At 33.7% G+C, this 14,368-nt stretch overlaps 1 protein-coding gene across 1 annotated transcript; it reads right to left on the reverse strand.

Moving 5' to 3' along the window:
* Positions 1-2,731: 2,731 nt before the first annotated feature.
* On the reverse strand, positions 2,732-7,211 carry LOC115973733 (zinc finger MYM-type protein 1-like; the record flags this gene model as incomplete). Its single annotated transcript, XM_031093983.1, has 5 exons — positions 7,100-7,211; positions 6,744-6,845; positions 4,793-5,128; positions 3,694-4,626; positions 2,732-2,787 (listed from the first exon to the last, which is right to left on the reverse strand). Coding segments are annotated over exons 1-5 (1,539 nt in total), but the record flags the coding sequence as incomplete, so codon positions are not given.
* Between the last annotated feature and the right edge of the window lie 7,157 nt (positions 7,212-14,368).

Here is a 14,368-nt window from a genome sequence, read left to right on the forward strand (position 1 = left end):
AAAAAAAAAAAAAAAAAAAAGCTTGTTAGACCTCAAATCGAAACCGACACTCAATAGACCTTTGTTTTCTCCAAATCCATCAATTCAGTACAGTTTCCTGATACAAACACTATGTAGAAACTTGACCCCTCACCCACTTAAATCTGCAGCTTCAATATGCATTTATTACTAAACCTAGAAAAATCTGCAGGTACACTATCCAGTTTACAAAAAAAATAAATCTAAGCTATTCTTCATTTTCATTCTTAAAAGTTTTGTATATTTAAATAGTTTCACTACTGGTCAAAATACCCACATAAAAAAATATTCTAATACCACATAAGGTCTAAATTTGACAAAAAAAAACAAGATTTCTTAAGCTCTTACCTCAAGGGTGTAGTCAATCATTCTCTACTTCAGTCCTTTGGGTAATCTCATTTCTCAAAATATCCCTCCCTATACATTGATTTAATAAGCTTATATATAGCTAGGATTTCAACCTTATTTTCTAAAAACTCTCTTCTAATAACAAATTATAAAATTGGTCCCACAAAAAATTTACTTAAATATCCCTCCTTTTTTTTTTTTTTTTCCTGAGTATTACAATCTTACCCACTTATAAGAATTCAGTCCTCTGAATTCATCACACACTAAACAAATTTCATGCTTCCGCTTCGCTACTCTAAAGCCACAATCGTATTGGTCTATACAAATTTATCTCCCATCACCACAGAAAGAGAAATATAAATTTCAAAACCCACATGTTCAAGTAAACCCAGTAAAATAAATAAATAAATAAATAAAGCACGATAGTTTCTTCAATAAGTAATCTCCAATAATTTAAATGGTGAAGGAGCCTCCAAGGTTGAGATAAAAGAAAACCACAATCAAAGTCTATTGAAAATCATTATACTCTGACATCCCATTGAGTTGTATGTTACTTCCACTTAAATATAAGTTCAAAACTATTTCACAACATATGCATAGACTTTTCCTTCCTCAGAATTTGTAAAATAAAAATTTCCATAGCAAATGGAGCCATGATGCTTCTATTGCATAATCTCGTACTCAATCACCCATTTTTTAAGAACAACCATATTACAAAAAATATAAGATTCTTTAAAGATATACATATCTCAAGTCTAAATAGCTCTCTAAATTCCTTTCAATATGAATAAAAGTTCCAAGGCCCATTCATTTAGATTAACCACAATAACTAATTTTCCATCAATTATTAATTTCAACAAGATTCCAAGGCCTAAGTAGTCTCCAAAAATTACAACTAGGGAAATCCACAATTTTGAGATTCACCATAGACCATTGAATGCTAGCATCTGTTTGATTCTCTACCTTAAAATCAAATAGTGCATCCAAAGTTCCAATCCTTCCTAAGTTCAAAATTTTTTTTACAACATATGCATATATCACTATATCTTTTCTACCTCAAGTTTTGTAAGATAGAAATTCCATAGTCTCCACAAATAATCTATTAAGCATTGATATAAGGGTCTGTCATAGAACGTCTATCTTAATCATTAATTATCTTCACAAATAAGTAACATTTATTCACTTTTAACCTCTAGATGATACTTGGGCTGGAACTCATTGAAGTGATGGGTTCCTTATAATTACCTTGCCTATTATGAAAACAAGTCTCTAAGTATACATCGGCTAGAAGGGATTAGTCCATGAAGTATCTCAAACGCCCTTTTTGTTTTTCTTTTTTTTTTTTTTTTTTTACTAGCAAATAATATTGTCCCAGCAGCCTAGAACTTAGAGTACAATGCAACTTTATAATTATTAACCGCTTGTCAATATAAAACAAATGTACCACAATTAACTATAATTCAAATTGTAATAGTCTTTCAAAATAAACTCTCTTGCCATCCTAAAACCTTCAATATCCAATCAAAATTATGCTTCACTTGTCCAATTCAATACTACCACATTCTTGTGTTGTATCCACCTTATTTTTAAATTGAGCCAATCCGTAACTCTTATCAGTTAAAATTCAAAGAATTACATTTCTGGCATCAAAACTTATTCCACAGGATATTAAACAGTCCTCCAAGTCCATAAAAAGAAAATTAGGACCTCAAACTTCTAAGTAACAGAACATGTCTCAAAAACATTTAGGGACTACCTCGCCCATAAATTAGGCAATGGTAATCCATGTAGGTCAACGCTAACAAGGACAATGATCCAAAAGAAGGTTCGTCCTTAGCATTAGAATCCAAGGAAGTCCACCGATATATTGCTGAATTCTTTAAACACCCTCAAAATTTATATAATAACATATAATATAATGTGAACTACAATAACCACAAATTGATTTTCCCTTCACACTACGAACTTTACATTAATTTCCTAACTCCATATAAACTAAAATCGAGGAATCGTAGCTCTAACATCAAACCTTAACCCCGAAATAAAGTTCTGCAATAGTCAATTCCCTAATAACGATCAAGCAGTCCAAATTTTGAATAGGGCATAGTAAACTATCATTCAATAATTAAACCTCTGAGAATCTCCTACAGATCAAACTAACCTTAGGTAGGTCAATTATATTAGGAAAAACTATCAAATGAGTTTTCAAAAGATCAGTCACAAAACAACAGTAAGATTTCCTTTGCTTGTTCTTTTCTCACTCTCTTTTCCTTTTAATATGAAGAAGAAGTTTTAATAACCAATCTAATCAATCACAAAATTTTCAAGAATAAAATACACCCACTTAATACTAGTATAAGAGTACCAATGAATAATCCACATTGGCTGGGTATCGGAGTACCAATGCATAACCCCCATTAGCTGAGTATCAAAATAAATTCATAGTCAGATTGTTCATAATCATATATATAAAATTATAGTTTCTAACAAAAATATATCTTATTCAAATATATATATAAATCATATACTCAGTATTAAAATATATTTGTAATAATCCTTTACTCGAAATCAGTAATACAATAGAAATAAAAATTCTAACAATTATAAACAATCTTCAGTAGTTAAAAAATACATTAATATAAACAAAATGAAACCCAATTAGGATAAGGTTACTTACCTTAGCTAGCTCACCACAAAGAACTTTTCCCCAACACTTTCTCTAAAATCCTTAGATCTCACCTAGGGGCATAGCCAAGAATACATACTTGGGGGGGCCAGGTTGTAATAGAGATATACCAAATATAATTCTTAAGTCTATTGGATACAAAATTATCAACTTTCATATATTATTATATACTTGAACGTGTTGGGAATTCAACCGAAATTTCAAACCTGTGAGAAACAAAAAAATAGAGAAAACAAAACACCAAAAGTAAAACAATCACACGCATAAGGCAGTATTTACGTAGTTCGGCAATTTCCTACATCCACAGAGTTGCAAGGATTTCACTATTATCAAAGAAAATTACAATGTGCGGCTACAGTGTTTTTCTTCCTCAAAAACAACAACAAGACAAAACCCTAATCACCAAAAAAACTTCTTTTATAAAAAACTTCTTTTATAAACTATCATATTATCTACCAAAAGCTCATCCTCCATTCTATTGCGAAGTCTTGTTTTTAACAACTTCATAGCTGAGAAAGCTCGTTCTGTAGTTGCTGTAGAAACTAGAAGGGTCAACACAAGACGAATAAGTCTATCAATCAAAAAATATATTTTAGACTTTCCTGAAATTTTTAATCTCCTACATAGCTCGAAAATCGTACTCATATTCTGAAAATCTGGATGTTTTATCACATCAAGCTCATAATGTCGCAATTGAGACTCCAAAAGTTCTTGTTCATGTTCAGTGAAATCTTGAGGATAATATTTCTTAACCAAATTGCATATATAAACAATTTTGAATAATCTAAAAGCATCCTTGGGATTTAAAGTTGAACTAAGAATGACAAGTTCCGTTGTTAGCTCACAAAATCTACTTTTCAATTCTTGCAATTGAAAGTCTATTGCAACTGTAAATATGCCAATTCTAAAATGATGTTCCATTGTTAAATCGTCATCTTGACGACGATATCTACCTCGACCTTTAGTGTAACGAGCATTCATATCAGGAATATTAATTTCATGTTGCTCACAAAATGATATAACACTAGCAAGTAAAGGCTCCCATCCATCATCTCTCAACTTTTGAATAAGTGATTTTGTAGTTGAAACTAAATGCATGGCATTTAAAAGGTCTTGAGATTGTTGTTGCAAAGCTTGACAAAGAACATTAGTAATTCCCATTATCTCTTTCATTAAATGCAAGATTAAAATAAATTCAAATGATGTTAATACCTGATAAGCTCCCTCGGCATCACCGCGTTGTTTATAATTAGCCCCTTCCTCAGAAATAGTGTTGATAACTTTGCAAGTAGCATCAAACATTTTAATCAAACTACAAATAGATTGAAAATGAGATCCCCACCTAGTATCTCCAGCTTGTTGCAAAGTACCAATCTGGTTTGCACCTCTTCCAGTCTCAATTTCACTAGAAGCAATCATATTCTCAACTTGTTCTGCTTGAGCATGTTGCAATTCATCATTACGCTTACTAGAACCAACAACAATATTGATAATATTAACCAAATGATCAAAGAATTGATGAACATCTTTTACTTCTCTAGATGCTGTAACTAGAGCTAATTGTAACCTATGAGCTATACAATGTACATAATAAGCATATGGGCAATCTTTAAGAAAAGGTTGTTTCTTCGGCGCTCGGTTCAGCCCTTTCTTGCTGTTTTTTCTGGCGGTGAGAAAGGCGCTTCTTTCTTTGTTTAGGTGTCTATGCCACACAATGAAAAAAACGCTCTTTAATAAAACCTTCTTTATCAACAAATCTCAAAATGATGGCCATTTGCTCTCTCTTCAACTCATCCCGAGCTTCATCAATAAGAATGCAGAATTTTGCATCTCCAATTTCTTCACGAATAGCATTTCGCACATTATTAGCAAGAATATGCAAAATCTCCTTTTGAATTGTGGGTGATGTATATTTGGCATTTCCAGAAGCATTTTCCAAGACAACACTAGCTACTTTGTCATTGAAAGTTGATGTAAGTTTTATCAATTCAATAAAATTGCCTCTATTTTTTGAATCAAGGCTTTCATCATGACCTCTAAAAGCACAAGCTTGGAATGCTAGCCATCGAGCACACTCTATTAAGGTTTTGAACCACAACCGATTATTCTCTAATTCTTTTGACGTTTGTTTCTCAATTAGCTTGTCAATATGTCGTGAATAATTCTATGAATCCTCGCAACATTTCACAACAATTTTATGTGGAGAGTTTGGTTCTTTCCCTTCATGACGAATTAAAGGACAATTTATTCCATCTTTCACCTTTTTCCAATTATTAAAACCTGTTGAAATGAATACATCTGATCCGGGACGACCTATTGGTTTCTTACTAAAAAGGTAGCAAGGTAGAAAATATAATGCATCCATTGAAGGTGAATATTCCAACCAATCCTTATGTGAAACAAACTATGAAGGTTGAAATCGACGACGATGAGTATCATCATTGTATGGACAGACTATATCTTCAGGTTGGTATGGACCTTTTATGAGATAAGCTCGTCGGATTTCATCTTGTTTGTTGATAGGAAATTCACATATTTGTTTACGTGTTCCTGGATCACGATCTATCTCTTCAGATTGAAGTTTTGGACATTTGGAGGGGTGTTCATCAGGCATCGAAGTATTAACATTTATTTCTACAGCCACAGGTGTCCTAATTTCTGAATTGCTAACATCTTTTTTCTTAAAGAATGCATCAATTGTTTTTCGTTTGCTCATAATTCTTTTAGCTTTAAGAATATGACTCAATTAACCTGAAAAGAATTTTAAAAAATAAAATTTTAATTAGAAATTTTTGCTTAGTTATATGAATGTTATTCATACTCAAGGAAAAAACAAAATTTTCACTATAATTTAAACAGTCAACCCATTTTTAATACAACTTTAATTAATACTAACCCCTCAAACAAAAACAAAAATAATTTAATTAATTTGTGTTTTATAATGTATTGGTTAATTTAATTATATAGCTTTAATTATTGTTGTTTAGCATAACAATAAACTATATTGCTTTAATTTATTTGTCATTAATTATAATGCTTTAATCCTAGTTGGTAATTACACGTATGTTACACGTAAAATACGCATACATACGTAACAATTAATAAAACTCTCGTTTGCCGATTTGTTTCCAATTGTACAGTAAATTACGCATTATTTTGGAATGAGAGTTTCATTCCCGTTTGTAACGCACAAAAGTTATAAACTACGGAAACATACGGGCTATAAAATACTAAAGAGATAAAGTTGAAGTCAACTATAGCAATAAATGATTAAACAATTCCTAAGAAATAGCCTTAAAAGAGTGAAACACATATCCTTTGTTACAATTCCTAAAATATAGCAATAAACAATTAAACAATTCCTAAAAAATTGCAATAAATGATAGCTAATAATTTAATTATTAGCTTTTGAATAAATATTAATTATTATTTAATAATGTTGGTTTACACTAAAAACCAACACACTGACCATTGACCAACAAAAAGGAATAACCGGATAAGATAAGACAAATTTATAAAGACAAACAGAAAAAAAAAAAAAAAAAAAAGAAGTAAAAATCACCCAATGAAAGAGTGAGATGCTATTAAAATTAAAAGAATAAAAAGACTCAGGCAGATTTCATTTCCATTTATCCATTCAGTCATTCAGTGAGATAGAGAGAGAGAGAGAGAGAGAGTCAGAGAGAAAAACCTTGAGGGAGGGCCGGACTACCGGAGTCGGAGCGGAGGAAGCAACGAGTCAACGACAGATCTCCGATGAGTGATGACTGATCTACCGTCTGGCGTCTACGATCTACAAAAATTTCGTTTCATTTTTCATTTTAGTGACAGTGAGATAAAGAGAGAGAGAAAATAAGAGAAATACCTTGAGGGAGGGCCGGAGGGAGCACCGGAGCAGAGGCCGATCTCTGATCTGCGATGAGGGGCGAGCGACGACGGCAACGACGAGTGAGCTGCGGCGTCGTGGCGACGTGACCGTGGGTTTGCTAGGGTTTGGTTTTTATTTGTGTATTGGGGATTTTTTTTTTTTTTTTTTTAGATAAAAACCTCTGTCTCTTTGTGTTCTCTGTGTTTCTCTCTGTGTTCTTTGTGTTTGGTTTGCTGTTGAGTTTGGTTGGTTGTTGAGTTTGATTTGCTCTGTACAGGCAGTATCGGGCATTGGGGTATGCTTTTTCTGCCACCGATTTGATTTCTCTGCCAGCGACGTGATGGTTGGATTTTCTGATTCTCTATAATTTTTTTTTTTTTTTGGTTGAGAATGCGTGGGCTTGCCGTGAGCGACCTACTGGGCTCACCGTGGGCTTAGCTTGCCGTGGGCTTCTCTGTAAATTTTTTTTTTTTTCAAATTTTAGTTCAATTTTTTTTTGGGCTTTTTTTTTTTTTTTTTGCTTGAAAGTAGAACAGATAATTTTTTTTTTTTTAATTTGAGGATGTTCCTAATTTTTGATTGAGGCCTGGGAGAATGGGTGAGAAATTGGTAGGGGGGGCCGGCTGTCTAAGGTTGGGGGGGCCTAATTATTTTTTCTTCATAGTCTAATGGGAAAAAAAAAATTTGTAGGGGCCACGGCCCCCCCAAGCCACTATGTGGCTCCGCCCCTGATCTCACCTAACAAATTTACAAGCACCATTTACTTAATAATCAAATAACTCAAGAAAGACTAATTACGATACTCGATCAAAAAAAGACTATTAAAATTATCTTATATTTGTCTGCTTATCTTATACCAAATTCCACCTATCATTATATTTTTCTATATATATATATTCTGCCACCATTAATACCTTAAAAGGTAAGGCTATACGCTATAGCTCCTAGTGCTATATCACACTAGGAAAGACAAGGACAAGGGCCATCCTTCAAGTACAACACTTACATTACAGCCCTCTCTTCTTCTTTTTTCTTCTTTTTTTTTGTAGCCGATACATCTTCCACAAAATTCACTGTTACGTATACCTCTTTTTTCTTTTTTCTTTTTCTTTTTTATTTTTTTATTTTTTATTTTATTAAAAAAAACTTGTTAGACCTCAAATTGAAACCAACACTCACTAGACCTTTGTTTTTCTCCAAATCCATCAATTCAATACAGTTTCCTGATACAAACACTGTGTAGAAACTTGACCCCTCACCCGCTTAAATCTACAACTTCAATATGCGTTTATCACTAGACCTAGAAAAATCTGCAGGTACACTATCCAGTTTACAAAAAAAATAAATCTAAGCTTTTCTTCATTTGCATTCTTAAAACTTTTGTATATTTAAATAGTTTAACTACTGGTCAAAATACCCACATAAGAAAATATTCTAATACCCCATAAAGTCTAAATTTGACAAAAAAAAAAAACAAGATTTCTTAAGCTCTTACCTCAAGGGTGTAGTCAATCATTTTCTACTTCAGTCCTTTGGGTAATCTCCTCTCTCAAAATATCCCTCCCTATACCTTGATTTAATAAGCTTATATATAGCTAGGATTTCAACCTTATTTTCTAAAAACTCTCTTATAATTACAAATTATAAAATTGGCCTCACAAAAAATTTACTTAAATATCCCTCCTATTTTTTTTTTTTTGATTATTACAGTTTTCTCCACTTATAAGAATTCAGTCCTCTGAATTCATCACAAACTAAACAAATTTCATGCTTCCACTTCGCTACTCTAAAGCCACAATCGTATTGGTCTATACAAATTTATCGCCCATCACCACAGAAAGAGAAATATAAATTTCAAAACCCACATGTTCAAGTAAACCTAGTAAAAAAAAAAAAAAAACACGATAGTTTCTTCAATAAGTAATCTCTAATAATTCTAAATGGTGAAGGAGCCTCCAAGGTGGTGATAGAAGAAAACCATAATCAAAGTCTACCGTAAATCATTATTCTCTGAATTGTATGTTACTTCCACTTAAATATAAGTTCAAAACTATTTCACAACATATGCATAGACTTTTCCTTCCTCAGAATTTGTAAAATAAAAATTTCCATAGCAAATGGAGCCATGATGCTTCTGCTGCATAATCTCATACTCAATTACCCATAGTTTAAGAACAACCATATTACAAAAAATATAAGATTCTTTAAAGATATACATATCTCTAGTCTAAATAGCTCTCTAAGTTCCTTTCAATATGAATAAAAGTTCCAAGGCCCATTCATTTAGATTAACCAAAATAACTAATTTTCCATCAATTATTAATTTCAACAAGATTCCAAGGCCTAAGTAGTCTCCAAAAATTACAACTAGGGAAATCCACAATTTTGAGATTCACCATAGACCATTGAATGCTAGCATCCGTTTAATTCTCTACCTCAAAATCAAGTAGTGCATCCAAATTTCCAATCCTTCCTAAGTTCAAAAAAAATTTACAACATAAGTGTAGATCACTATATCTTTTCTACCTCAAGTTTTGTAAGATAGAAATTCCAAAGTCTCCATAAATAATCTATTAAGCATTGATATAAGGGTCTGTCATAGAACGTCTATCTTAATCATAAATTATCTTCACAAATAAGTAACATTTATTCACTTTTAACCTCTAGATGATACTTGGGTTGGAACTCATTGAAGGGATGGGTTCCTTATAATTACATTGCCTATTATGAAAACAAGTCTCTAAGTATACATCGGCTAGAAGGGAATAGTCCATGAAGTATCTCAAACCCCCTTTTTGTTTTTTGTTTTTTTTTTCTTTTTTTATACTAGCAAATAATATTGTCCCAGCAGCCTAGAACTTAGAGTACATTGCAACTTTATAATTATTAACTGCTTGTCAAAATAAAACAAATGTACCACAATTAACTATAATTCAAATTGTAATAGTCTTTCAAAATAAACTCTCTTGCCATCTCAAAACCTTCAATATCCAATCAAAATTATGGTTCTTTTGTCCAATTCAATACTATCACATTCTTGTGTTGTATCCACCTTATTTTTAAATTGAGCCAATCCGTTAACTCTTATCAGTTAAAATTCAAAGAATTACATTTTTGGCATCAAAACTTATTCCCCAAGATATTAAACAATCCTCCAAGTCCATAGAAAGAAAATTAGGACCTCAAACTTCTAAGTAACAGAACATGTCTCAAAAACTTTTAGGGACTACCTCGCACATAAATTAGGCAATGGTAATCCATGTAGGTCAATGCTAACAAGGACAATGATCCAAAAGAAGGTTGGTCCTTAGCATTAGAATCCAAGGAAGTCCACCGATATATTGCTGAATTCTTTAAACACCCTCAGAATTTATATAATAACATATAATATAATGTGAACTACAATAACCACAAATTGATTTTCCCTTCACACTACGAACTTTCCATTAATTTCCTAACTCCATATAAACTAAAATTGAGGAATCGTAACTCTAACATCAAACCTTAACCCCGAAATAAAGTTCTGCAATAGTCAATTCCCTAATAATGATCAAGCACTCCAAATCTTGAATAGGGCATATAGTAAACTATCATTCAATAATTAAACCTCTGAGAATCTCCTACAGATCAAACTAACCTTAGGTAGGTCGACTATATGAGGCAAAACTATCAAATGAGTTTTCAAAAGATCAGTCACAAAACAACAGGAAGATTTCCTTTGCTTGTTCTTTTCTCACTCTCTTTTCCTTTTAATAAGAAGAAGAAGTTTTAATAACCAATCTAATCAATTACAAAATTTTCAAGAATAAAATACACCCACTTAATAGTAGTATAAGAGTACCAATGAATAACCCACATTGGCTGGGTATCACAGTACCATTGAATAACCCCCATTGGCTGGGTATCAAAATAAATTCATAGTCAGATTGTTCATAATCATATATATGAAATTATAGTTTTTAACAAAAATATATCTTATTCAAATACATATATATATATATATATATAAATCATATACTTAGTATTAAAATATCTTTGTAATAATCCTTTACTCGAAATCAATAATACAATAGAAATAAAAAATCTAACAATTATAAACAATCTTCAGTAGTTAAAAAATACATTAATATAAACAAAATAAAACCCAATTAGGATAAGGATACTTACCTCAGCTAGCTCATCACAAAGAACTTCTCCCCAACACTTTCTCTAAAATCCTTAGATCTCACCTAACAAATTTACAAACACCATTTACTCAATAATCAAATAATTCAAGAAAGACTTGTTACTGTACCCAATAAAAGAAAAGACTATTAAAAATATCTCACATTTGTCTGCTTATCTTACACCAAATTCCACCTATCATTATATTTTTCTATAAATATATATATATATATATATATATATATTTATTTATTTATTTATTTTGCCACCATTAATGCCTTAAAAGGTAAGGCTATAGCTCCTAGTGCTATATCACACTTGGAAAGACAAGGATGTGGGCCATCCTTCAAGTACCGCACTTAGATTACAGCCCTCTCTATACATTGATTTAATAAGCGTAAATATAGCTAGGGTTTCAACTTTATTTTCTAAAAACTCCCTTATAATTACAAATTATAAAATTGGCCCCACAAAACATTTACTTAAATATCCCTCCTTTTAATTTTTTTTTCCCGAGTATTACAATCTCCCCCACTTATAAGAATTTAGCCCTCTGGATTCATCACAAGCTAAACCAATTTCATGCTTCCACTGGGCTACTCTAAAGTCACAATCGTATTGGTCTTTACAAATTTATCTCCCATCACCACAGAAAGAGAAATTAAACTATGAAGAATTCCTTCTTCTTTTTTTATGCCTATCACTCAACCCGAATTGCACTATAATTTACCTCCATGGTGAATATAAATTTCGAAACCCACATGTTCAAGTAAAAAAAAAAAAAAACGATAGTTTCTACAATAAGTAATCTCCAATAATTCTAAATGGTGAAGGAGCCTCCAATGTTGTGATAAAAGAAAACCACAATCAAAGTCTATCATAAATCATTATGCTATGACATCCCATTGAGTTGTATATTACTTCCACTTAAATATAAATTCAAAACTATGTCACAACATATGCATAGACTTTTCCTTAGAATTTGTAAAATAAAAATTTCCAAAGCAAATGGAGCCATGATGCTTTCGCTGCATAATCTCTTACTCAATTACCCATAGATTTTTTCCCCTTCTTATTTGGATTTTTTTTTTTTTTTTTGGTTCATCTATTTTGGATTTTTATGCTAATTTACATATATTTTGTAATGAAGTGTTCATTCATATACAAATTTTTAATAAAAAAAATGTGAAATCTTTATATATATATATATATATATATAATAGGGGCATGAGAGTTAATTTATACAAATTTCATTATTTATCCTCTCATTTTTCTTCATAAATAAATAATGGAGTTTTCTATCTCTCTACTTTTCCTCTCCCCCAATCAAACACCATGAGGAAAAACTAAAATCTTTTCTATTCTCCCAATTTTTCATTTACTCTCCATTTTCTATCCTCCCACTTTTCTATCTCCTTAATCCAACGGGTCCTATGGCTCTCTAATAATAACATTACCCTTTTAATAAAAATGGAAATAAGAAGAAAATGAATTTACACAAGAATTGTCCATATGGAGGAAAGTGTGGTGTTAAATCTGGTCCATGTGGAAGTAGTTTTAAAGGTTTTCCAGTTTGATTTTGGAATTCCACGTTTGCTGGAAAATATAAGAAAGTATTATTGATTTCTAAATGTGGGCCCGAGAGGTCTGCAACCCAGCCCAAACTCTACCTGGGCCCAGAACCCGTGCTGAGGGGGTATCTTGCCGAAGACGAATGGTCAGTGGCCGACATGGTGAAGGGAACGGCCGAGGACTTACCCTGTCCTCGACATTCCGGAGCTGTAATAGAAAGGCCCACACTGCGGTGTAGGCAATCCCCAAACAGCCCCCTCCAGGGGATGTGAACGAAATGGGGCCCATAGGGAAGCAGGGTGTGAAAGTCGGACTAAAGAAAACGCGTCCTTTCTTCAGTAAATGCACCTGCCAATACCCAGAGACGGTTGAAAAGAACAGACGTTTGGACAGTGTGAACCTTGATCCATGCAACTAATAGAAAGTTAGATGGGACGGCTGACGGGACGGGTACAGGGATAAGCTCCCGCCTGACCTACAAGTGGAGGGTCAGGATCAACCGGGCCGGACTATATAATAAAAAGGAAGGTGCGCCAAAAAGGGGGGCTGGGAAAAATGGCCAAGAAACGAGAGCCTCCCAGCCCACCTCCATGAGAAGTACTCTAGGGGTGACGATCATTTAACCTTGTATGAACCCCTTGAAAAACCCACCGCTTATCGATCAAGGCCTAGCCTTTCAAACCCACGCTCTACAAATGATATTATTAGGGCCGTTTTACGTGCGAACCCGACACTGTTACGGTCCGCCACGAATCGTGACCCTACAATTGGCGCCGTCTGTGGGAAAGGCTTGCGTGTTGGCGCAGGCGGTAGGTTGAAACACTTCCTCTGTTATTTCTAACCGTTGATTATAGAGTTCAAGTATAAAATCTCACTAGGGGCTACGTTTCTTGACGAGGGGCTTAGCTGAAGAGCTAACTCCCCTAAAAGCTAAAGCTCCTCATACAGAACAAGCTAGGCGCTTGGTAACGTTAACCGTATAGATAAACTCAAGGGGCTTGGCTGAAGAGCTAGCTCCCCTAGAACTAAAGGCGAGCCAAGGCCCCATACAAAGAGAAAACCAGGTTTTGGAAAGAACCAAGGCATTGCATGGTCCACCGGACTCAAGCCTCTGGGGAAACCAACTACCTGGATGTAATGAAAACTAGGTTTTGGACAGAACCAAGGCATTGCATGGTCCACCGGACTCAAGCCTCGGGGGAAACCAACTACCTGGATGTAATGAAAACTAGGTTTTGGACAGAACCAAGGCATTGCATGGTCCTCGGACCCAAGCCTCTGGGGAAACCAACTACCTGGATGTAATGAAAACTAGGTTTTGGACAGAACCAAGGCATTGCATGGTCCTCGGACCCAAGCCTGTGGGAAAACCAACTACCTGGATGTGGAAAAACTAGGCTTTGGACAGAACCAAGGCATTGCGATAGTCCTCGGACTCAAGCCTTCGGTGGGAAACCAACTACCTGATGGTGGGGAAACTAGGTTTTGGACAGAACAAGGCATTGCATAAGTCCTCGGACTCAAGCCTAGGGGACCAATACCTCGGATATAATAAACTAGTTTTGGACGAGAACAACGCATTGCTGGTCTCGGACCCAAGCTCGGGATGGGAAAACAACTAGCTGAGATGTAATTGAAAACTTAAGTTTATGGAACGAACCAAGACATTGATGCGTCCGGGACCCAAGCCTCTGAGGGAAACCAACTACCTG

This window comes from Quercus lobata, unplaced genomic scaffold (genome assembly GCF_001633185.2).
Source record: "Quercus lobata isolate SW786 unplaced genomic scaffold, ValleyOak3.0 Primary Assembly Scq3eQI_362, whole genome shotgun sequence".
Taxonomy (NCBI): domain Eukaryota; kingdom Viridiplantae; phylum Streptophyta; class Magnoliopsida; order Fagales; family Fagaceae; genus Quercus; species Quercus lobata.